We start from the raw sequence: 25,739 nt of genomic DNA, 5'->3' as shown, positions 1-25,739 counted from the left end.
TGCACCAGGAGTGGCATAAAGTTATCCAAAAGCAGATGCATGAAAACTGTGATTAAAAACCAGGGTTATTCCACCAAATATTGATTTCTGAACTCTTAAAACTTTTTGAATATGAACTTGTCTTCTTTGCATTATTTGAGGTCTGAAAGCGCTGCATCTTTTTTGTTATTTCAGCCATTTCTCATTTTCTGCAAATAAATGCTCTAAATGACAATATTTTTATTTGGAATTTGGGAGAAAAGTTGTCCGAGGTTATAGAATAAAACAACAACATCTTGGATCTCACATTATCTGACGATTTTTCTGTATTCAGTGCTCAGTACGACACACATATAGAGTAAATTTTTTTTCTGTTTAAACTGGTTAAGTGTAATCTCTATGTTGTAAGCACCTTCAGGATGCTTGTGGACTCTGCACTGCTTCAGCTTTATCTAGAGTTGACGTATATGCAGGACGATGATGAGCTTTACAGACAATATCATTAGACATCATTAAAACTTTTCCCAGCACCTGCTTTCCCAGATGTGAACACATGCCAAGAGAATGCTCACCTTATTTAGGTTCATGTACACCTGTGAACAGATGTTCTCTGTTATGAACTTAAACAGGATCCATCCAAGGGTCAGACTGACTGATTGCTATTCATGAGTGTCGAAATTATTAGCTCATATAATCCAGATAAAGCTGCTTCTCGTATTATTTTCTACTGGTCTGTCTCTTCTGGTAAGTTTCAGCACCTAGTTTGAACTCTGAGATAATAACTATTTGTACTACATGAATAATAACAGAGTAATAAAATGCAACCTAAATTCCGAAAAGTCGGGACACTGTGTAAAATGTAAATAAAAACAGAATGCAATGATTTGCAAATCACATACAGACAAATTTTTATTCACAGTACAAAAAATATGTTGAAATTGAGTTATTGTTGCTTTTTCATTAAAATCAATAACTTATTTACAACTTAATGTAGCAAAGTATTTTAAAAAAGTAAAGAGGTAGGAAATAAAAGTCTGGAAAATCAAATGGTTCTAATAAAAAAAGCTGCAGCTAACTTTACAAATAATGCAAACAATTTGCAGCTAACTCAAATGACTGGGTTTAAAAAAAACATTTTAGAGAGTAAAAAAAGAGAGTTTCTCAAAAGCAAAGAAAGACAGTTTCACCAATCTGCCAAAAACTCTGTCTAAAATTGTTTAAAAAAAAAGAATACAAAGAAGACGCACAAAAAAAAGCAAATTTAAAAATGTGGACATCCCAAGTGATAAAACAGACTCAAAATTGTTTTTGTTTGTATTTATTTTTATTTTTTCACAACAAGAACTAGTGTATACAGTAACACTTATTCTATATTATATTTTACATTATAATCATGTTTGCAGTTTATATTAGCTCATATAAAAGTCATATGTCCCTAGCTACAGCTATCTGTAATTGCTTTAATAAAACTATAATTAAAATTGTAGCTCTCTCTAAAACAAATTTCTAAAAGTTGGCACCACAACTAAACCAGACATAAACAAAACAATAAAAAAAAACATATTTATAAAATGAAGCTGTAAGACTTTCTTAATCTCATTCTAGTCAACACACAGCACTGGTACTTTACAATGACAATGGCATATTTAAAACAACACTGACACTTTATCCTCACTGAGACACTTTATCATGTTACTACACTTCAATCATAATCATCCATGGTGCTAAAGCAATAGTGCCTTATGCATTTGCACTCTGGATTGTATTGCTGCTACTTCCCTACTTCCCTATTCTCCTATTTATATTAAATGTATTTATCTTGTTATCTGTTTTATTCTTATTTTCTATTTTATTATAATTTTTTTTGTCTTACATAATAATTGGTCTTTGGATTGGAACTGGACCATGAGATTACATTTTTGTTAGAGATCCAGCCCTCTACCTTGGTCCCAGAAAACATGACACATGACATCGCGCTCAGTAGCTCCTCCATTTCCACTCGCTGTTATGTTGTGTGGATATTTTATTAAATGCGAGGAGACGAAACTCTGAGATGTGCATCGGACGGGACTAAAACAGGTAGTGTTATCCTCTTGATTTGACTTGAGTATTAGAACAAGTTGATGCTGCACTGGCAGCTCTAGGGGTGGGGCAACAGGGGCAATGATCAGATTATAGGTGGATGCAGTTCCATACACTAGTGGCGCTAAAGAGCACGTTTGGAATGTCCCATGTGATCAAAGCTCATGTAGGAGAAATGTTTTGATATTTTTGTACACTGGCAGTACTTGTGAAAAGGTAAAAAGGTTTTAAAATAAACTGAACTTTCTCACATGCTGTGTGTGTTTAAGAGTATTGTGTCTTTGTACAGTAAAAATGCATGTAAAAGCATGGTTTTAGCAGCAAAATCCACAAAAATGAGCAAAAACACACAAAAAATAAATTTTTGAAATAACTGCCAAGACTAAAAAAGTAACAAAGCATATTTCAAATTATATTTAATATTTTTATTTAATAGTTTTGGCCCTGAGCGACAGAAAACAGGGCAGACACAACTGGCTGCGTCCAGAACCCTCAAAATTACTCCTTTTTTCCTATCAATCCTCCTCTTCTTCATGATCTGGAAAATTATTTGGTGATGACATCTTGCTGCCTGTCCTAAAACCAGAGGAGACAAAAGAAGCTGCTTAAAATCCTCCTCCAAGCGGTTTCCAGCTGAGAATAGATCAGGGGTGGGTTTCCCGAAAGCTTCGTAACGCTAAAAACTTCCTTAACAAAGACTGAACTTCTGGTTGTACCAGCAAAACCATCTTTTCAACACAACTTCTCTATAACCATTGACTCTCGCTCTCTCTCTCACCGACAAAGGTTGCTAGGAACCTGGGTGTTATGGTTGATGACCAGCTCTCCTTCACGCACCATTTGGCCTCAGTTGCTCGATCCTGCCGCTTCACGCTTTTTAACTCCCAACTCCTGGTACAAGCAGTGGTCATCTCACGCCTCGACTACTGCAATGCCCTACTAACCTCCTGGCCTGTGTAGTAAAACCACTCCAAATGATCCATAACGCAGCAGCATGTCTGGTCTTCAACCAGCCAAAACATGTCACCCCGCTGCTCATTGAGCTCCATTGGCTACCAGTTGATGCTCGCATCAAATTCAAAACTCTTACAATCGCCTACAAGTTGATGACAGAACAGCTCCTTCCTACCTGCACACGTACGCTACCTCCAGACCGGGAATTACAGCACCACACTATATTTTTCCATGCTATTGTAGGTCCGGTGCAGGGGACGCCCGTGGTGTATTTTATCACACCTACACTGTAAAGGGTATCGGTGAATGTGCAGGTAATATTTAATAATATTTCATGATCAGGTGCTTCTAACCAACATTGTTGCCATTCATCTGGGCAAACTCTGGGGTGTGTCAACTCGCAAATATATAAGTACCAGTCAAAAGTTTGGACACGTCTCATTTAATGTTTTTTCTTTTTTTATTTAATTAATTTTCTTACATTGTAGATTAATATTAAAACCATGAAAACTATTAATTGACGCATATGGAATTATCTAGTAAACAAAAAGGAACATGGCCTTCACAATCCCCTGACCTAAACCCAACAGAGATGGTAATTTGGGAGGATAGTAATAGTGAATAAATACTGCATATTGGCAGTGTTGAATCGGTGTTTGTGGTTCGATTAAGCGTGATGTTTCGGGGGAGGAGTCAACAAAGACGTTCTTAAACTTGTTCACTAATTTTCACGTTGCGAAGCTCGTTGGGAAAGTCGACCCATAAGCAACCCATTTGGGCTCCAAACGAAGGGCCCAAATAAATCCGACATATGCTACTGTTGTAAAAAAGAAAATGAAAGGTGGGTTTACACCCACCCCTCATCCGGGGTACAACTCCCCTACGTGTTCGTTTTGATAGAGTCGCAGACAGGTGGAGTGAAGTTGAAAGCAAACCAAGTATTTATTACTGAATTCAGGAGAACCAATACATACAAGACAGTTAACAGCCGTCCCAGTAAAAGTTCTGACCCCCTCTGATCTGACTCCATGTTTTATACCCCAAATGACGTGAAACCTGCTGATGAGGCGTTGCTAACGATTAGCTCATGTTAATATGCATAATTTCACGTGTTAGTACTCAAGTTTCACGTGTCTGACCGGACCACTAGTGTCTGACCTTGACTGTGTTCTTCCAGAATTGAACATCGTGGCACTATCTGTGTGAGTGTGCGTCACCCCCCCCTTTGAAGCAGCGGTTTTAGGGAGGCACCCACACAGAGTAGGCCGCTTTGATCTAAGAGCCTCCTCTGTAGCAATTTAGTCTCGTACCGAGTGTACCAGTCGAAATCATACAGAGTGTACCAGCCGATGATTGATGGCCGTTAGTTAGGGTCATGCAGTGAACGAAATGCTTCAAGTATGAGCTACGCAAGTCACACAATAGATTTCATATGTTATATGTTAATGTGTTAGTAACGCGTGGTTAGTACGCCATACAATAGATCCTATGTGTTAGTAAATGCCTTATGTATCATGTGGGTTAATTTGTCATAATAGAGTCTGTGTTAGTCACATGCCTGATCAAACAATGTTTTACTATATGTGTAAAGAATATATATTGTGGTTATTGGTTAATCCTCTATATAAATGTATATAAAGTACAATGTGAGTATTGATTAGTCTTCTGTATAAATGTATATAAAATACAAGGTTTCACACAATGATTATGTAATTCTGGATACTAAGTTAAGTAATCATAACTGAAAGATATTTGTCAATACACCCAAGGTATAATAAACAGTTACTCTTCACTACCCATTATGGTCCTTCACTGTATCTATCTTGTACCCGTCATTAACCCAAACAGGCTGCTGCATAAGGTGCTCTCATAAAGACTGAGTACAAAAAAAGGGGGGCTTCAGAATGGGCTACCCTGATGGGACCCATTATAGAGTGCACATAAGGACCCCAGGTGTCCTTAGCCCTATTTGCCCATTAAGGGCCCAGCCTGTGCCCATATTGCACCCATATAAAACCCACTTTGTTTCTGAATAAAGGGTCCATATAACACCCAACATTTGCTACACATAATGGTCCCACACTGTACCCATCTTAAACCCGTTATTAATCCAAATAAGACACTGGTGAATAAGAAGCCAACTTCATCCTGGTCCGTAACCTAAAACCTTACCCAAAATAAAACGTATAGAAGAGTTCTAAACATACTTATAGAGTTTTAAACATACTTATTTACCACAGACTGTGATAGAGACGGGTTTTTGAAAAGGTAATTAATTCCGCCTATTCAGAAATTCAGCTTAGACACGGAACTCCAAATATGGTTAATAAACACAAGGGGCTGAAGGGACTCTTATTTTGAAAGGGAGAGATTGGAGTAAATCTGCGTCATTTCTGTTCACATGTGACTTGTTTCTGCAGCTGAATTGGACTCGGGACTGGTGTAAAGTGTGAATACAGACCGGCAGGCGGCTCAGAACCGGCTCCGCTCTGACCCGTTAAACTCCGTAACGCGCTGCAGAGACTCTCCGGTATCAGACTGTACCGGAACCAGGAGCTCCGGGACCAGTGAAGCTCTAACAGTAGCAGCAGCAGCGAGAAGGGTCTGTCTGCAGAGCCGCAGAGCCACGGATATACGCCAGCAGATTCACGCCAGCAGATTCAAGCCGGTGGCATTCTGCGCATGCGCAGTAGGACAACGCGATTCTGCTGGGATTGAAATGCATGTTTCAATCCGAAAAGGCAATTCCGTGCCAAAATATGAGCAATGTGGCACATGTTGCCAAAAATATCACTGCCCGTTGTGCTCCATACAGCATTATAAGCCAACATCGGCCACAAAACTTAGGAGTCACCTAAAACTCCATTTTAACCGAGCAGTCCAACATGAAGGTAAGTCAGTGAATACAATAAGTATTTTACAGAATCGTTATATTATTATATTAATATCAGACTATAGACTATATAGAGTATATATGTATGTATATATACGTATATAATGTGTATATATATATATATATATATGTGTGTGTGTGTGTATACTTCACAATATACAAAATATACTTTATAAAATAGGCTACTTCAAAATCATGATCAGTTTGTCTGATTTTACTATGTATGACCATGTATTTGCAGAAAGTAAATTAAAAAAAAAAAAATATATATATATATATATATATATATATATATATATATATATATATATATATATATATATATATATAAAGATTCAATGCTTTCAGACCTCAAATAATGCAAAAAAAAGTTAATATTCATATAGAAACATTAATTCTAATATGAACTTTCTTTGCATTATTTGCAGTATTTGATTTTTTTTTGTTTATTTTTCATTTACATTTTTATTTGTAATTTGGGAGAAACAGTGTCAGTAATTTATAAAATAGAACAGCAGCGTTTATTTTACTCAAGTATTGCACATGGAATTGTACACATACAGACCATGTATTATTAAAGCCATTGCTCAACTTTGAGCTTGAATTAAGCAGATGAGTGATATTTTGTCCTTCTAATTATTATAGCTAATTAAGGTATTTAATTCCTAGGCATATTCATGTCCAATTTTAGGGTGCTTACATAAATCATTAGCTAGGTTATACAATCATGTGTGCAATATTTACCATGTAAATGTCTATATGTATTTGTTTTAGCCCAGTGTTTAACATTATGCTCAGTTTAATTCCTGCACATGTGGTAAGATAAATCAATGGTTTGTTCATCACACATTTGGGACACTTTTAACTCACAGCTCAGAACAAAAGAATGTAAATGTAAGTGTCCAAAAAAAAGACAATCAGTATAAAAAATGGGAGAACTTCATCATTTTTATTGGCATAGAAACCATAAATCTAAATATAAAACATTGCACCAAAGTTATATTATGATATACATCACGTATTGTATATTTGATGTGAATAGTTAATTCTGGCATATACATGTTATGAGTAAATGTAAAAGTAAATCCCATGTAAGCCAACTATCAATGTTGAGGTTAAATTGAAGGGTAATTGAACAATATGTCTACATAGACCATTAGTCTATCGAGGCACATAAGACTAATATGTGTCAGAATATGATATGAATACCTCCTAAAACTTTTTAACTAACCCTAGCTAAGTCAAACCAGTTGTTTAACGCTAAGAAAATCGAAGAAGGTATCAACGCATGCGCAGAATGCCACCGGCCTGAAAGTGCTGGTTTAAATCCGCGGTTCTGCTGACGCATGCGCAGAATGCCACTGGCTTGAAACTGCTGGCGTGAATCTGCTGCCGTATATCCGTGGCTCTGCGGCTCTGCAGACAGATACTATTGGCAGCAGCAGGTACTGAACCGGACAGCGGACAGAGAGAGAGAGACTGTGCTCAGACAGCAGACCAGTAACTAAACCAGTAACACTAGTTATCTGCTCCATAAAGCGAAAGCGCTTCAGAGTAAATTGGGGCTGTGGGCGGTTTCGGGCTGTTTCCTGAAACGGGGCTGAACAGAACCGGAGAGAAAAGCTGCAGAGTCATGATGAGCACAGCTCCTGCTTCCACTGACTGACCCTGACTGACTGAGAGAACTTTAACTGCGCTACATTAGTTTTAAGGTTAAATTAATGAAGTATGACAGCACTGTTTCTTTTTCTGTATTATATGATAAATGAATGATGTATGATCAGATATTATGGAAAGATGATAAGTATCTTTTGACAGCAGAGCTTCTGCCAATATGACCTTATTTTAATTGTTCCTTACCGAGCAGAAATCTGATTTAATGTTTTAATATCTGACCCCACCCACTATCCATTACCTAATCCTCTTTCTGCATCCCAGGTTTGTCAGGTATGAAACACAGTAGCAGGTAAATGCAGCATACTTCCACCTAGCATTGTTTCTAAAAGGGACAAAATTAAAAGGCAGGTTATAAATATTGTCAGTATGTTTGATAGATTGAGCCAATTTTTTGTTTAGTAGAAAGTAGTATTTAACATTTTAAACGTTCAGGTAATGTCACTACAACCTCATTAATTTATTATGGTTTGTGGGGGGGCTGGAGCCAATTTCTGCAGTCATTGGGCAAAAGGCAGGGCACATTGTCAATCCACCACAGGGCAGTGGTTTTCAAACAATTTTGAAAAATCCAATTACAATGTCTTTGGACTGCACCCGGAGGAAAGTCCACTCAGAAGAAAACTAACAGGACAAAATGTACAATACAAAATGTAACAAAGACATGAACCATGGTGCAAAATCTGGTCTGGACTTTCAGGTGTGAAATCACGCTTAGTTTTGGGAATGTCAGTATTCATAAAGCTTGGAACATTATGTGAGAAACATTCTAATAACATTGTGATGCAAACCATAATTATTTTACACGTTTTTAGAAAGTTCCTGCAACTTTATTTTGCTAATATTACAGGCTAATCTTCCTGGAACCATTTCAGAACCTTGCTAAACATTCTCTTCTTTCCAGTGTTTTACCCAGTTACTCTAATTTAGTACATTTTGATTCTTTACCTCCAGGTTTTCCCACAATGTCTACCAGTGGGATTCCAGAGGAAGTGCTGAGAAATGAGGCTTTAATAAAGAGACTGGAGGAGGTGGCTAAAGACACTGCACTGCTACACGGAGTGTTAATGCGGACCAAAGACAAACCCAACTCTCCTGAGGTAAAAACATGCTTTATTAATTCTTAATCAAAGCAACACTGTTAAAATAATGAGTTACTTAAGGAACTTTTAGGGTACTTTCAAGGTGATTTGAGGAACCTTTGAGAACCCTTAAGGTGATGCAAGGGACATATTCAGGAAGGTTCCTCAAAGCAGCTTAAGGTGTTTTTCCACAGATGCAAATTGAAAAACTCCTCTAATAGTTCCTCAAGTAACATATGATTTAACCTTTGCTATACATTAGATCTACAGCTCTGCAAAAAAAATAAGAGACCACTTAAAATTATGAGTTTCTTTTATTTTACCAAATTGAAAATTTCTGGAATATAATCAAGAGGATGAACTGATTGATATTTGCACCAGAAGTGGCATAAAGTTATTCAAAAGCAGTGTGTAAGACTGGTGGGGGAGAACATGCCATGATGCATAAAAACTGTGATTAAAAACCAGGGTTATTCCACCAAATATTGATTTCTGAACTTGTAAAACTTAATGAATATGAACTTGTTTTGTTTGCATTATTTGAGGTCTGAAAACTCAAAACTAAACTTTTGTTATTTCAGCCATTTCTCATTTTCTGCAAATAACTGTATTTTTATTTGGAATTTGGGAGAAAGGTTGTCCGTAGTTTATAGAATAAAACAACAATGTCCATTTTGCTTAAACATGTACCTATAAATAGCAAATGAAGTGGTCTTTTAATTTTCCCGGAGCTGTATATCGTGGATCTTAGATCTGCATTATTAGATCTATAGACTAGTGTATACAAATGTATGAGTTCTATTAACAGTACTGTGAAAGGAGTGTTTTTGCCTAAATAATATATTATTTAAACAGATGTAGGAGTTATAAATACATTGAAAGTAACAAGGATTTTTTTTTTTGAGAACGTATTTCATATGGCTTAAGCTAGTCTGAAGAACAGAGATTAGTTATAGATTTCTCGTGGAAACCCAGCCTGCGTCCCGGTGGATGTGTTTAATACGATCACCAGCTCACCTGATTTACACTGATTAAACACTAATTTACAGAACCAGTTATTGATATGATGAGAACAATACTTTATTCTAGACTCCATTAAGAGAACCTTGTAGACATTTTAATGAATGTCTGGGACAGTCCTAATGAGAGCCAGTTTCATCATGATTGAAAAAGCACCACTTTGTGCATAAATGTTATTTTTATTGTTTCTAATATTTGTTAGAATGACTGCCAAAAAAAGAGCATACAATTGTCATTTTCTCAGGTGCCTAAAACTTTAGCACAGTACCGTAGTTCTAATTGAAGTTGTAGTTGAATTGAAGATCTAAATTATGTTAAAACCTGTACCAAACATTGCTGACCTCGGATCAGTGAAATGGGGCGGGTTTTCCAGCAGTCTGTAATGCAGGCGGAATTAATTCAGAGTCACGTCTGGAATCCTGTCTCTCTGCTGGCGGCGTTTTGTCACTGGATTACAGAGTGTTAATTCTGCTCTGATTCACAGCAGTAGGTGTGATGCAGTTATAGCCTACATGTAGATACTTATTTATTACTACTGAGTAAAAAATATTATAATTAATATAGTATTAATTATATATATATATTTGGAAAGACTTTTTAAATTGCAGCTAGAAATATAAACATACCTTAATAAGAATACATTGCAAAGGCCTAGATTGTTTTGAAGAGTTGGCTAGTTTTTCTTAATAAATGAAATTATCATTTAACAAGTGTTTTTTTCCAGCAAGGTGATATGGCCCTAAAATAATATGATTTTGTGCTAACAATATTCTTTAAATTTTTTTGTAAAAAATAATAATAATGTAACAAAAATATTTAATGTAACACAAAAATAATGTAATGTAACAGATAATCTACCAGATTTCTAAAGTGTAACTTTTTATTGGTACTGTGAACTGTAAAAATAAACATGTACACAAAAATAATAGAGATATTACTGTGTTGTGATGTATTGTATATGATGCAATATGGCGCACACTCTTGCTTGGAACCTTGAGAGATTGTGATTGTGGAAAACACTTTTTTTTTCTTCTTCTTTTTTCTTAATTTCCTAGAAGATGATGATGAAGATGATGTATATACTAGGAATTTAATTATAAACAAGTTCATTCAAAAATATATTTGCTCTTTTTTAAATCCAGTCTTGGTCACTGAATTTACTGTTCCACACACCTAGATCTGATCCAATCACTAGTTCACAGTAATGGCAATGAACCCGCTACACATTGTTGGTGCAGATAGATGTGTGTAACTGTGTTTTTTTTTTTGTAGGTGGTAAACTACGCCCCGTTCACACTCTTCCCCACTCCAGTGCCCACTGCACTCTTCCACCAGGCTCTCCAAGTCCAGACGCATTATAATCGGCTTGTGGACAGAATCAGCCAGAACCCGAACTTCCTGCAGGAGGCTCTCGCCAGGTACTGAAATCCTGCATTCTCCCACACTGCCGTCATCCCACACTTCCCACAAGCTTTTATAACATTTACACATTTCCCACTGTATATACCCTTAAACATTAAAATAACTTTAATTCATTTGCATACACTGCTACATCACTTGTGTTTGTATTTAATAACACTAGCAAGCTGGAAATTATTTCTTGCTTTGGGTAAAAATACAGGTTGATTTATGAACTCAAAATATCATCAAATAAGCCATAAAATACAAAAAAATCAGAGTCATAATAAAAAAAAATATTTTTACCACAGGATGTCAAGAAAATGTATTACAGATTCACACAGGATAAGAAATCTCAGCTCAAATGAGAAAGTGAGATGGGAGCGGCTACTTAATTTAAACACGGCTGTCATCTTCATAAACGCTCTTATGACCCATTTTTAATAATAATAATAATACAAATAATAATGTAAGGTTAATTACAGCGACCACCGTCCTTGATACACTTTCTGGAGTTGGAATTACTACTCAATATATAATGAAACTTTTGGTTTTTGTTGTATATTTCTGTCACTACAATGTAATTAAAATAGTTATTGTAATGATGTAGTTACAATGTAATCCTAATATAATAGTATTTTTTTAAATTATGTTTCTATTTTCAGTTATCATAAAATGTTCACAAACTTTCATTTGATATAAAATTATTTTTGTGTTTTGATCTGTTGTTGTGTGCTAATACTCAAGTGATCTGTCTCCACAGCACCATTAAAGTTGATGACTTCACAGCCAAACTCTTCAGCATTTACAAACAAGTGCAGCAGGAACCCCAGACCATGGTATCACTGCATTTCACCAGTTTTCCTAGATTGTAATATTAAAAAATGCCACAATATACAGGATTTCCTTGCTTACAGTATTGCTATATATTAAATTGTATCATAATATGTATCATAATATGTATCAGGTTCTTGCCAATATACATCTCTTGTATTAACAATTATTTTTTAAGTCACCTTGTGTGCTGTGTTCTGTTTCTTCTGAAGCCGATAGTGCTCGGCCTGAATCGCTCTGATTACATGCTGGACCACAGTGCTGATGGAAGGACGTCCTTAAAGCAGATTGAGATCAACACTATTGCTGCCAGTTTTGGGGGGCTTACCTCACGCATGCCAGATGTCCACAGGTAAGAGTGCTCAGCTCCATCCAGAACTTACACTTTAACCAAACCTTTCATTCTAGAGAATAGTCTTAGTAAAAAAAAATTACCATAGGATGTCAAAAACTTTTGTGTGGGAGCGGCTACTTGATTTTACACACTTCCGTCACCTTCACAAACACTTAATGGTAATCAATATTACAGTTTTTTTTTAGCTTAAACATTAGTGTTTTGAACACAGTACAAAAAATCCAGGGTCTTGAAGATTTACATTTAACTTATATCCACCACCTTCCACAGAAGAGGAGCTGTGTCTATGCTCGACGGGGCTAAATCTAACACTCAGTTCAACCAAACACCCATACATCTGCTCTTACCATTTACAACACCAAAACATCCTAACCATGAGAAACTCTGGTAAAGACACCCCATGCCACTGCACTCATCCTGTTACTGTTCTCACTACTGTTTTTTTTATTTTAGGCACATTCTGAAGGTTGCTAACCGGCTGCAGGAGCGCCAGCAGATTTTGGACAACAACCCAGCAGCAGGTCTGGCCAGGGGCTTGGCAAAGGCCTGGGAGCTTTACGGCTCAGAGAGGTCAGTTTATTGTTTGTGGTTAAACTTTTACCTTACGCTGGCTTGGTTGCGGCTGTGTTGTAACACGATTATATCACACAGCATTTCAGAGACTGTTGACGGGTTTAATTCACATGCATTTTTAGTTAAATGATTTATTTAGAAGGTTTAGTCCACATGTAAACACACGGATAACACAAACTACAGTTTGAGGTGGCCAGTGATGGACCTTGAGCTCATGTAAATGGAATGTATTTCCTATATCAGCAAACAGCTACTTTGTCAAACATCTGTTATAGGTAGAGATCAGTATCGGGTCTGATAGTAAATAATTTTTTACTGAAAATATCTAAGCTTTAATTTATTTGCTTTTATATGGTGGGGGGGGGCAATCACACATTAAGAAAGATAATTTCTTTTTAATGAAATCATGTGTGCCACAATTATTGGCACCCCTGGTCTACCTTGTACGATCTTATTTTGCCAACAAGACAGCACTAAATCTTCTCCTATAATATTCTCCTCTTCAGCTCACCCCACAGCTTTTCTAAGTCTGGGGACTGTGATGGCCATGAGAGGAGCTTGATTATGTGCCTTGTGAACCATTTTTGAGTAGATTTGGCCGCATGTTTAGGGTCAATATCTTGCTAAAAGATCCGATCCAGTGATGACCCATTTTCAGCTTTTGGGCAGAGGCCACCAGATTCTGACTCAAAATGAGGTCTTTTCTGCATACTCATCCTTAGTGTTATGCCAGACCCATTTGCCAAAAATCTGACCAAAGCACACAGTCCCAGTTAAAATACCAGTACCGCTTGGCAAACTCCACCTGTTCACACTTATGATTATAACTCAGAAAGGCTTTCTCGGTGCTGCATGCCTCCCAAACATCTTGTTGGCATGTAGATAGCACCTGATGATTGTTTGGGAGACCTGGTAGTCCCAAGATGATGATTGATTTGATTCAATTCTTAAAGCCAGCATGCTGAGGGGTGGGAGTACTGATAGCTGTGTTGTTAGGTGTAACCAGTTTAATCAGTTTAATTAAGCACATACATTGGTTTCACATGAAACTGCACCAGTTCAGCATCAGCTAGCCAGCCTTCAGCAGCTTCAGTGTAAGCTAATAGTGTTATTAGCTGTTGATGTTTGTTTGGAGATATTTTAGTCTGTAAATGCTATAAATCAAGCCATGGAGTGGAAATGCGCATCATACAATTAACGTTTATTGAACACCTACATTCGCTTTAGGTGAGAATAGCAGGGACATGACATGAAGACCAAGCAGCAGACCTTAAATATTGCAGGTGACTCAAAGTCCAAGAGATCACAGAGATGCTGTTTCATTTATGTTAAAGTCGATTACCAGCCGCAAATTTTACTACCTAATAAATAATAAAATAAATAGTTTTGGGATGCAATTATATTCAGTATATTATTTGATATGTTGTCCATCAGTCCCATCAGTTTCAGCATAATACTAAACATTTTAGGGATAATTATATTAAAAAAATTATAAATAAAAAGTATTTGTTTGATAAAATGTGGATCGGCCAATCACTCCAAATACGTTATTCGTTCTTCCCTTTCTCTTTTCTCCTGGTGGTGAATTAATATATGTTTATCACAGGGCAGTGGTGATGTTTCTTGTAGAGGATGTGCAGAGGAACATTTATGATCATCGATACGTGGAAAACGAGCTCTGGTCAAGGTAAGTGCATCCTAACCACTGATCAGATAAAAGCAGGAGTTAACAATAGGTTCATGCAGCTCTTATACTGTACAGTACCAGTCAGAAGTTTGTGTTTTTTCTTTTTATGATTTTTTACATTGTAAATTTTATATTGAAGACAATATTAAAGCTATACACAATATTAAAGCTATACACAATATTAAAGCTATACACAATGTCAGAAAGTATTACAAAAAACAGAATATATTTTATATTTTAGATTCTTCTGAATAGCACATGTAGCTTTAAAAAAAAACAGATCTGCACACTCTTGGCATTTTCTCATTATCTTCATGAGGGAAACTCACCTGGAATAGTCTTTAATAGTATGTCTAAAATGTATTTAATATTAATCTACAATGTAGAAAATAAATAAAAATGAGAAGGTGTGTTCAATATTTTGACTGGTACTGTATATAAAGATGATTATTTCTCACTGATGGAATAAGGCTGAAAGTAAAGAGTTCCCTAAGGCAAGGGTTTTGAAGCGACCCATATTTTTGTCAGTGATTTGATTGCGACCAGTTGCTGGCCAATATTTTTTTTTTGTGCTTTGTTTATGAAAAGTCTAGTTAAAAACATTTATTGAAATGAACTTGTAACACGTGGTATGTTGTGATATGATGTGCAGAGATATTCCTGTGATAAGACGAGAGTTTGAAGATGTGTGTAGAAGTGGATCACTGGACAGTGACAGAAGGCTGTTTGTGTAAGTGTTTAAATAATTGTTTCACAATGATTATTCCTCACTTTGTAGCAAAAATAGACTTCTTTATTTAATTACAAAAAATGACAGCCCATGCTTCAAAGCTTTTATCAGATACACCAAACACTACACGAGATTAGACTCCTCTAAAAGCTCTTGCAAAAGAGCGGGTGTGGTTCACTAAGGGGAAAGAGGGGGATGCAGTCCTCCTTTACCCCATTTTGTGGCCTAAATACAAACAAGAAACATCCACATGAGGTGAAAGTCACAGTACATTCAGAAATACTTTGTAAAATCAATATCTAGATTTATAAGTCAGAGTGAATGTATCTAGATGATTTATTCAATATTTCTTTCCTACATTTACGAAGTTTGTCCTCGTTAACCCCATCTTTTTCCACAACTTCCTCTATACCAAAATAAAAGCAAAATTATTATTTCATCCAACCAAATAAGCATTTTTTTCTTTGTGTTTTTCAGAGATGGACAAGAGGTTGCCATTGTTTATTTCCGAAATGGATACATGCCTCAAAACTACAAATCGGAGAAAGTAATCACATGACCTTATTTATCCTATAATGGTGCTTTACTCTGCTCTTGTGGTAATTTAAAGTGTTTAAAAATAAACAAAATGAAACATTTGAACATATGCCAAATACCTCATACTGAGCATGTTTTGCAGGATGTTATACCTTTTATCACTTTTTCACCGTTGAATAAATTAAATAACTCAAGAAACAGCAGACAGAACACCTATTAATGCATAATTATTTAACATTAATCTTTTTAATACCCCAGCAAGACTGTACAACCCATTTACCACTGCAGTGCTACTCTAATCATAAAATTACCTCGGTAGTTCAGCTTTAATCATATATTTACCTCATCAGTGCTACTCTAATCTTAAAATTACCTTCGTACTGCAATTTTACATATATTCCTCAGCAATGCTACTCTAATCATGAATTTACCTCAGTAGTTCAACTTTAGTCTCATATTTACCTCAGCAGTGCTACTCTAATCGTATAATTACCTTAGTACTGCAATTTTAATTATATCATTACCTCAGCAGTGCTACTTTCATCATAAAATTACCTTAGTATTTCTGCTTTAGTCATATTTTTACCTCTGCAATGCTACTCTAATCATAAAATGGCCTTAGTAGGGCAATAATTCTTATAAATTTACCTCGGCAGTGCTACTCTAATCATAAAATGGCCTTAGTAGGGCAATAATTCTTATAAATTTACCTCGGCAGTGCTACTCTAATCATAAATGTATGCCTTCACTGATGAAAAATGTGGAATTCTATAGGAAACAATATTCAAATAAATGATTCAATCTTTTCACATACTTGACCGGAAAATAACTTTGGTTGCCAAATATTCTGTGTAACTGTGTATGTAACTGTATCACAGAGTTGGGAGGCTCGACTGATGATGGAGCGTTCGCGTGCTGTGAAGTGTCCAGACATCAGCACACACCTCGCCGGCACCAAGAAGGTTCAGCAGGAGCTGGCCCGACCCGGCGTGCTGGAGAAGTTTTTCCCTGAAGAACCAGAAACAGTGGCCCTGATCCGAGCCACGTTTGCAGGCTTATACACACTAGATATGGTACGTACACTGCTATATACTACCGGACTCCTAAATAAACTTAAATAAATGTTTAATTACGTGTCTTTCTAATTTCTCCTGGCTTGCCTGCAGGGGGAGGAGGGAGATCGGACAGTAGAGATGGCTCTCGCTCAGCCTGAGAAGTATGTGCTGAAACCTCAGCGAGAAGGAGGCGGTAAGACCAGCCTGAACCTCTGAACTGAACCACAAACCCCAAACACTTAAACCTGATCTCTGCACATAAACCTCTATTCTACACACAGGGAACAATATTTACGGGCAGGAGATCTGCCGAGTTCTGGAGGGAGTAAGAAACAGCACGGAGAGAACCGCCTACATCCTGATGGACAAGGTCCAGCCCCGCCCATGCCACAACTACCTGCTGCGGGCGGATGCTCCTCTAAGGCTGTGTGTGTGCCTCAGTGAGCTGGGCGTTTTTGGTGCCTATGTTAGGTAAGCTAAAGGAGGCGTCTGCATTTCTCTCACAGAATAAAGCCACTCTTTAGACCTGACTGGATAATTATGTTATAGATATATCATACAGTTTACAGACATAACCTTTTTATGCTGACCTTGATGCTGTCCATGGTGTTTATTAAAGTAAATTAACATTTACAGCACTGGAAAAACATAAGAGACCACTTAAAAATGATGAGTTTCTTTTTACCATTTTACCAAATTGAAAACCTCTGGAATATAATCAAGAACACAAGCCATCAAACCAAGCTGAACTGCTTGAATTTTTGCACCAGGAGTAAAGGCATAAAGTTATCCAAAAGCAGTGTGTAAGACTGGTGGAGGAGAACATGCCAAGATGCATGAAAACCATTGTTATTCCACGAAATATTGATTTCTGAACTCTTAAAACTTTGTGAATATAAACTTGTTTTCTTTGCATTATTTGAGGTCTGAAAGCTCTGCATCTTTTTTTTGTTTTTTTCAGCCATTTCTCATTTTCTGCAAATAAATGCTCTAAATGACAATATTTTTATTTGGAAATGTTGTCTGTAGTTTATAGAATAAAACAACAATGTTCATTTTATTCAAACATATACCTATAAATAGCAAAATCAGATAAACTGATTCAGAAACTGAAGTTATCTCTTATTTTTTTTCCTAGAGCTGTATATCATATAGCACACCAACACAGTGATATTTAAGAAAGTGAAATAAAGTTATTATAGGATTTTCAGAAAGTGTGCAATAATTCTTTAAATAAAGTTAGACAGGTGAATTTTATTTCTCAAATATCCCTGTGCTGTATGATATTTAACTGAAATTTCTTATCTGAACAACCAATGATTTATAAAGTAAAATCATGAAAATGATCAGGGTTGCCCAAACTTTTTTATACCGCTCTAATACAATAATAATGTGGTCATATGCATCTCGGATTATCTTCAAATGTGGTTTGAGTGATCAGATTATAATGCATTCTCAAGACGCACTGAATCCTGTTTAACTTTGTAACGTGTGCTGGACACCTGTGATCAGATCACCTTGGAAAGCGTGATGGAGGATTCCAGGTGTGACTGGGGAAAGTGTTTAACCAGTGATTTTTATTTATTAATTTTTTAACACCTCCCTCCCTACAGGAAGGGAACAGAGATGGTGATGAACGAGTGCGTGGGACATCTGCTGAGGACCAAAAGCTCGGAACACAATGATGGAGGTGTAGCTGCAGGAGTGGCAGTGCTGGACAATCCTCTTCTGGTTTAGGCCACAGTGCCCCGCTGTGGACCAGCATGGGAACTGCAGACAGCCGGACAGATTAAGAGAAAATATTTATTCCTCCTTTTTCAGCTCTAATCTGATCTATTTCGGTAAAGAAGAGGACACTGAGGGTGAAAATGACATTGATTTAACAGACATTCCATCATCTGAGCTGAATCTCACCTGCAAAATAAATCTTAAAGGAGAAATCCAGTGTGAAATTGACTTTGGTGGTAGTGAAACATGACGATGAGTACGAAATTTTGTAGAATAGACCACCTCCATTCTCCCCCTGCATTTAGAAATACAGTGCTATAACCGATGCTCTCAAAAGACACTCAATACTAGTGATAGGGGCATAGAGTTGCCTGTGCAAACGAATCACTATTTTTACACCATTAAGAAGCTTAAAGTATCTCCACTCTTCATTTGTAGTATTCTGAGAGCCCTGACATTTAAAACGAGCACTGGGAAAGAATAGGTCCTACTATAGGGTTTGCAACAGATTGCAAAATTAATTCCATGGAAATGTACAAACTCCAGCTGTTTAAAACATCTCTATAATATTCGTGCATTTCCTCATTTCCTGGATAACTTTATGCCCCTATCACTAGCCTTATAAAAGCTGGGGTAAATGAATATGGACTCTTTTACAAATGTTTTTTTTTTGTCATGTTTTAATACACCTCAATTCCATTTCATACTGGATTTCTCCTTTAAATAAAGCTCTTGAAGTACTGAATATCTGACCTCATTTAGCATTTACCACTGTGCTAAATATTGTATAGAATAATATTGGGTAATAGCATTTAATAGTAGGAAAACTTATTTTTAATAGAATGATTTTTAATTTTAGGCTGATAATTAAAACAGCCAGTCATCACAAGCCAAATCACTGAAATCCTGATTTTTCTAATTATCTTATATTTCCATTGTTTTTCTAATATTTTTCAGTGCATATTACTAGACTATTCTCTATTACTGTGTGTTTTATTAAAACGTGTTCCAACGACGTAGTGATTCAATTCATAAAAATTAAGAGATATGTTTCATAACCGATCTGAGAGATGTAAGTGTTTATAATGATGTAATGTCATGATGATATTTCAACAGTTTTGCCTTTCTATTGCATAAAAATTTAATCTTATAAAATGTAAATTATATTGTGAAGAAAACAGATGCAATTTAATAAAATTCACCGAAAACCAGGTCCTTCTGAAATCGACATTTAATGTTGATCCATCATCACACTACACTCATATCAACCATATGTTCCTCACAGAGCTAATCAGACATCAGCTACATCTCCATCCAATCAACCAACCAATCAATCAATCAATCAATCACTCGCTCCATCCTCCGCTCGCCAGAGTGAACTTCTGAGACGTCACAATAAAGGTTGCCAATAAAGTGGACAGTACAGAGCTACTGGACATGCAGAACATCAGATAAACCAGATAGATCCGTTAAAACATCAGAGAACAGTCAATTCTGAGAAAGGCAAACCGGGCAAACTGGGACGACGGGAAGCAGATAAAAGAGCGTCGCTCAGTTCAGTAAAAGTGTTTTTTAAAATGGATACATATTCACTTTTCTTCTTCCTTACATTAACGTACAAATGCTCAAAAGAGAAGCGAAAGAGATGAGAAGTGAAACTGCACATTTATTGGGTGTTTAGCTTAATTTCCTGGCTAAAAACTGATAGGCAGTCTGTGATGCTCAAAGGAGAGAAATAAACAGGAAAAAAACAAACATGAAAGTAGTCTGTCGGAATGTGCAGGGCAGGACCAACTCGAAATGCAGAAAAAAAAAAATCTCATCTCATAAACCTCATAATCTTCTCCTGCCTGACAACAATACACTAACATCCACTCTGGCACACAGACTTGTTCACAAAAAAAGGAAAAAATAAAAATGTATCCGTATTTGGAGAAAGAAAACAAAACATTTCGGAACATCATTAAAGCATTTCAACAGACAGGAGAAAAAAAGACAACTGAAGGAAAACACTGTGATCGGTACGGAAAAAAGATGTTCATAACGCAAGTCTGAAAAAAAAAAACAGATGCTGAAAGAGTCGAAAGCTGCATTCTGTCAGAACTAAAACCACTGAGTGCATTTACATACATGCCATAATCCAATTACTGCAGAACATCATGCTGTTTACATGACCACAACTATAATCAGATAGCTGTAGTAATCAGGTTATGAACAGATAGTTAAGAGTATGAATACACCTCTCTCTCTCTCTCTCTCTCTCTCTCCTCATTCTAAAGCGTAAAAGCAGTCATTAGATTATACAGGTGCTGGTCAACGAATTAGAATAATTTGAAATAGTGCAATCATGAAATTCTTTGAATGCATTTTTTGTGCAGAAAGCAAATCAGGTGTTCACCGCACCTGTCCTACTCGTTAGACTAATCACAGAACTCGTTACCTGGAAAAATTGCTCAGCTGAGCTTTCCAAAAGGCCCATTTAGGCCATTTCAAATTATTCTAATTCGTTGACCAGCACCTGTATGCGGATGATCTCATTCTGTTATAACGTCGCTGAGCTGATCTTAAAGTAGAAGAAGACAATAAACCTGCAGTTCAGTCTTCAAACAGAATGCAGCTTTTTATCAACAATAACAATTACAGGTATTTCGTTCCGTAGATTTTACATTCATTGTTGTTCCCCCCCTCCCATAAACCCCGCCCACATAAAAGCTGAATATTTACACGTTATCTTCACTAACTAAAAAAAATAGAAAAAGTTATTTTACAACTCTCTCTTTTAAAGTTTCCGTTTTACATTATAAAACAAAAGCCACGGCGTCGGTGCCGGAACAGAAACGGAGGAAACTGCTGCGCGTGGAACGCTTTAGGTTCTGTCAGGTTCCGTCAGGTTCCGTAAGGTTCTGAACCTGAAAGAACCGCCTGTATCTGCTGAAGTGTCACTGCCTCGAGCTTCCCTCTCTCCCGTTCCCTGAGAGACTCCCGTCCCCAGTAGCTGCATCAAAAATCTCCCACAATGCATTCTTTTCAGATTTTTACACATGTGATTTGGCTGGACAGATCTGTAGGATTATGGGTAGGCTTGTTTTCACACAGGTGGGCTCTGCCTACTGCTTTAGGTCCCTGAATGTGCCACATGGTGTGTTTGAACGGAGTTTGATAATCTGTAAAATAATTACAGATACAGATTTTTGTTGGTACATGCTGATATGTACTTACATTATTTATAGTAGGGATGCACCAAATATGTTGCAACAACTTGCAGCGTTTGGTTAAATAATTCAAATTGCAGCATTATGATTTTATTCAGCAGTGGTGTACATCAAATTGTATGTAGCGAAAGCGATGTTTTGTAACAGCTTTTTTCATTGAAAAGACAAAACTCCGTTTAGGCCATTTAAGGGTCTCCTTCCGCTAAAATCTTACTTTTCCTTGTTCTTTGTGAAAAACAATGGGGGGTCCGAAGAGCCGCTCGGGCTGAGCGACGCTGAGAATCTAAGGGTTAATTTTACCTAGCACTCAGTGCTATATCTTTAGAACTAAGGCTGTATCTCTGAAAACATTTAGTTTGAGTTTTAGAGTTTTAGAGCTGTAAAATTGACTGTGGGACGGGAGGCTGGTCGCATTCTCTGCTGCAGTGCTGTTAGCCATTGTTTGAAAAAACAATGGAATGAGTCCTTTAATGTATTAAATGATTAAAAAGTGTCAAAATTACTGAAAATCTGCTAAAATATATAAATATTCTGTATTTTCGGCACAATGTTTTTTTTTTTTTTTCATTTTTCATTTCGGTGCATCCCAAATTAACAGTATCTGTCACTGACTGATAAATCAGTAAATTAATTTGTCATGAGTTAGTAGGCACAGACATCCATTCTGTGCATTTTTTATTGGCTTTTATACTGTTCATAACAATATTGGAATTATACCGTGTCGACTGAAATTAAGAAATGTATTTAAATTGATTTAAAATTTGGCTGTGTTCAACCGGTGTTAAAGAGTGTGTCGGCTGGTGATGTATATTATAATATATTTTGGTTAAGGGGAGCTTTCTTGAGTTTACCACTTTTATTTAGAACTTGTGCTGCATCCAAATCCACACTGTACAACAGCACACAGACAAACCAAAACCTGCACTATACCAATATTAACATTGTTCATGTACATTTCTGCTGATGTTGACACAAACCTGATAAAATGTTATAAAAGGGTGTAATTGCAGTAAAACGAAGAAAAAAAAAAAAAGGTATACATTTTAGTGCAGCAGCCCAGCATCAAAACTGCTTTAAGAGAGTGCAATAAATAGGTCCTGAAATATCGATTTGAAGAATTGGTTATATCTAAATTTCTGGTTTACACAAATCATTTTTAGACATTATCTGCCAATAGCAGTATCATTCCTAATTATTAAAAAGGACTGCATTTAGAGTACATATTTTTGAGTACTGTATTTTCACACTATAAGGTGCACTTAAAATCCTTAAATTTTCTCAAAAATTGTCAGTGCGCCTTTTAATCCAGTGCGTTTTATTAAGTTTACTTGTCAGGTTGTAAGGAGCATTAAAGCCACTCTACTGAAGTACAGCGTTATACAGGAGTTTCAGTTTAGTTCTCTAGCAGAATTAGCATTAGCCGCTAATCGCTATTTCCCTGTTTAGAGGTGAGTATAATCTGAATAGCACTGTTTGATTAACATTAGCATTACCCGCTTACCATGCTAAGCACTAGCTCTTTAGCCGTTCAGAGTGAGTACTATCTGACTGTAGCTGATAGCGGTTAGCCGCTAATGCTAATGCTCTAGCCTTAGCACTGGAAAAAAGTGTGAATCTAAGCTTACTGTAAATAAACGGAAGTGCTTTACTCACCCAAATAAACAGTTTTCAGGAGAAAAATCAGTGTAGATTAACATCCAGCAAAGAAAGTCTTTTTTTTACTACAGTTTTGTTTGTTTAGCTTTGCTTTACTTAACAAAGTTATCTACACCACCAACCAGCAGTGAGACCTGCTGACTTAGAAGTTCCTTATAGTGTCTCTTATAATATGCCTTATAATCTGGTACGCCTTATTTATGAAAAATATCCTGTGTGTTTTTTAAACTATATTACTAAATTATATTACCTTATATAACTATAAGGTTGGTGTAATATTTAGTGTGGTACAGTGCAGGTTTGGATGCAGTCTTTATCGTCCATTAAAGTGCAATTTTCTTTTGGTAAACACAGAACTTCGCATGTTTAGGAGAACCATTCCCATGATGCACCATTAGTGCAAAATAGCAGCAGGACTGGGTGGAGCTGGAGAAAACAGTTGCGACCAATAGGCTAGTGTAACAGTAAAATTAGCAGCCAGTGATTGATCTTTTCCAATGAAAAAACAATAAATATATTGACCATTCTTCCTTTTTAGAGAAATCAGTAATTCTTTCTTTACTTTTTATACATTGTTTTTTAAGAGCCTTCATGAATGAAGAAATATATGTCTATAAGTCCAGATAAGGCAGATGAGGACAAGCACATGGCTACTACAATACATGAGAAGTCAGATTACGTCTCTTTTCCAGCTGCCAATAATCAGTGCAGCATCACAATGCACTCCTGACTCCTACCACCTTTTAAAGAAGGAATGGTCAATTGTGCTCGCTCAGACTCTGGCAACTGATGGAAAGGCAGCATGACCCGAGATTTGAACCGTAGATTTGATTTTTAAGTCTGATGGACTTTGTAATTAAAAAAAAAAACTGTCCATTTTTTATAAACAGCAAGAATAACCAAAAAGGAGAAATGATCGATAAATGGGTATCTACTGGAAAGGTTAAGATCAGCTTCTGGTTGGTTGATGGGGTGATTAAAACTGGGAACTAACACGTAGAACAAATGTCCAAACAGAAGATAAAGATGTCTCGAACTGTTGGGAGCATCAATAAGAGCGAGTCTTTGTAAAGACCATGAGGCAGTGAAGGCAGTGACACTCCAAACACGAGTAGTCTGGACTGAACGAATCGGGGCAGATCAAATAACTCACTGGACCTGTTCTGTGAGGCCCAACTTTAGCACATTGTCGTAAGTACCGCCAAAAAAGCTTATAGTTTGGGGGCCCGTGTTTAGGCCCCGTCCCTGACCCTACGTTTCGAAACCCACGACAGTTACTCTACGACCATTAAACTTTTTTTTAAAACTTCAATTTATGCATATAAAAACGCCACATAAAAATACACATTTTTGTGCAGTACAAGTTAGTGCAATTCTTTTTCGATTTTTTTTTTTCGTTCCCTCTTGTTGTTCTTCTTATTGGCACTTAGTGAAGTTTACGACCACTAGAGGGATCTGCGCTCTTCCTTTTCTGACCGCAGAGAGGGATGAGCCGAAGCTGCTGTGAGCTCTAATTGGACAAGACACCTGACGGGCAGGGAAAGTGGCCAATGGCAAGCCGCCTAGGCATTTTAACATCATTTACCATCATTTAACCCCTGATTGTGCCTTTTTTCTTCACGATTGACTGGGTAGATGACTAGGAACTGTGTTTTTTCCACAGCCGATGTCTTGATTGTTTAGAATTTCTTGCACTTCCACTTTCAGAGTATTATCATGTGTACTATGCTCAGAGATGGCTTCGCTCATCCTCAATGGGGTCAGATAACATGGCAACCCTGCATATATATATATGTGTGTGTGTGTGCGTGTGTGTGTGTGTGTACGTGTGTACAAAGCTGAACAGTCATTGTTTGCAGCTATGCTGGTTAGACCGCCAGCACAAAGAAAGTTTAAGAGAGAAGGAAAGAAAATAAGAAAGTAAGCGAGGCAGGTTGGCACAGTGGCACATTCAAAGGCCTCGCCAACCTGCCAAACCCTTGTGTACTACAGGACTTTTAAAGTGGTATCTCACCACTTTCCAACTGAGGTTTACAGATTTTTTATGGCGAATTAAAACAATGTCCATCAAGATACACCACAAACAGGGTCAGCATGAACTACAGAAGCTGCAGTGAGCGCTGGAAGCAAAGAACACAGCTCATATTATAAGCTACGATACGCAAGAGGCAGATTGTTAACTTCTTATTTAAGTGTCTTATTCCGTTCCACCTTAAATGATCCTGCAGTACGGTGCTACAGTACAGGTGGTACGCTGAATTAAAATCAGAAGCTGCCTAATCAGAAGCCG

General features: G+C 36.9%; 2 protein-coding genes across 8 annotated transcripts in view; one reads left to right on the top strand and one right to left on the bottom strand.

The window, feature by feature from the left end:
• Positions 1–5,412: 5,412 nt before the first annotated feature.
• The window catches only part of gss (glutathione synthetase), a 47,472-nt gene continuing 27,145 nt past the window's right edge, over positions 5,413–25,739 (top strand). Inside the window, exons 1-13 of one of the 2 annotated variants that reach the window (XM_049463288.1) lie at positions 5,413–5,906; positions 8,537–8,682; positions 10,957–11,102; positions 11,846–11,921; positions 12,129–12,268; positions 12,725–12,841; positions 14,451–14,531; positions 15,184–15,261; positions 15,739–15,808; positions 16,677–16,871; positions 16,965–17,046; positions 17,135–17,324; positions 18,467–19,792. In XM_049463288.1, the coding sequence (XP_049319245.1) occupies positions 5,735–5,906; positions 8,537–8,682; positions 10,957–11,102; positions 11,846–11,921; positions 12,129–12,268; positions 12,725–12,841; positions 14,451–14,531; positions 15,184–15,261; positions 15,739–15,808; positions 16,677–16,871; positions 16,965–17,046; positions 17,135–17,324; positions 18,467–18,590 (1,617 nt within the window). In that variant the 5' untranslated portion in view covers positions 5,413–5,734 and the 3' untranslated portion in view covers positions 18,591–19,792. Of the gene's footprint in view, positions 5,907–8,536; positions 8,683–10,956; positions 11,103–11,845; positions 11,922–12,128; positions 12,269–12,724; positions 12,842–14,450; positions 14,532–15,183; positions 15,262–15,738; positions 15,809–16,676; positions 16,872–16,964; positions 17,047–17,134; positions 17,325–18,466; positions 19,793–25,739 lie in introns of those variants that run through there. The other variant, XM_049463287.1, reaches the window with a different exon arrangement.
• slc2a4rg (SLC2A4 regulator) overlaps positions 20,228–25,739 on the bottom strand; it is a 118,668-nt gene continuing 113,156 nt past the window's right edge. For 2 of the 6 annotated variants that reach the window (XR_007423967.1, XR_007423962.1), the window contains one exon: positions 20,228–24,318. The gene's annotated coding sequence lies outside the window, so the exon portion shown is untranslated. The remainder of the gene's footprint in view (positions 24,319–25,739) is intronic. The other 4 variants (XR_007423966.1, XR_007423964.1, XR_007423965.1 and 1 more) reach the window with 4 other exon arrangements.

This window comes from Astyanax mexicanus, chromosome 13 (genome assembly GCF_023375975.1).
Source record: "Astyanax mexicanus isolate ESR-SI-001 chromosome 13, AstMex3_surface, whole genome shotgun sequence".
Taxonomy (NCBI): domain Eukaryota; kingdom Metazoa; phylum Chordata; class Actinopteri; order Characiformes; family Acestrorhamphidae; genus Astyanax; species Astyanax mexicanus.
This window is presented reverse-complemented; position numbering and strand designations above follow the sequence as displayed.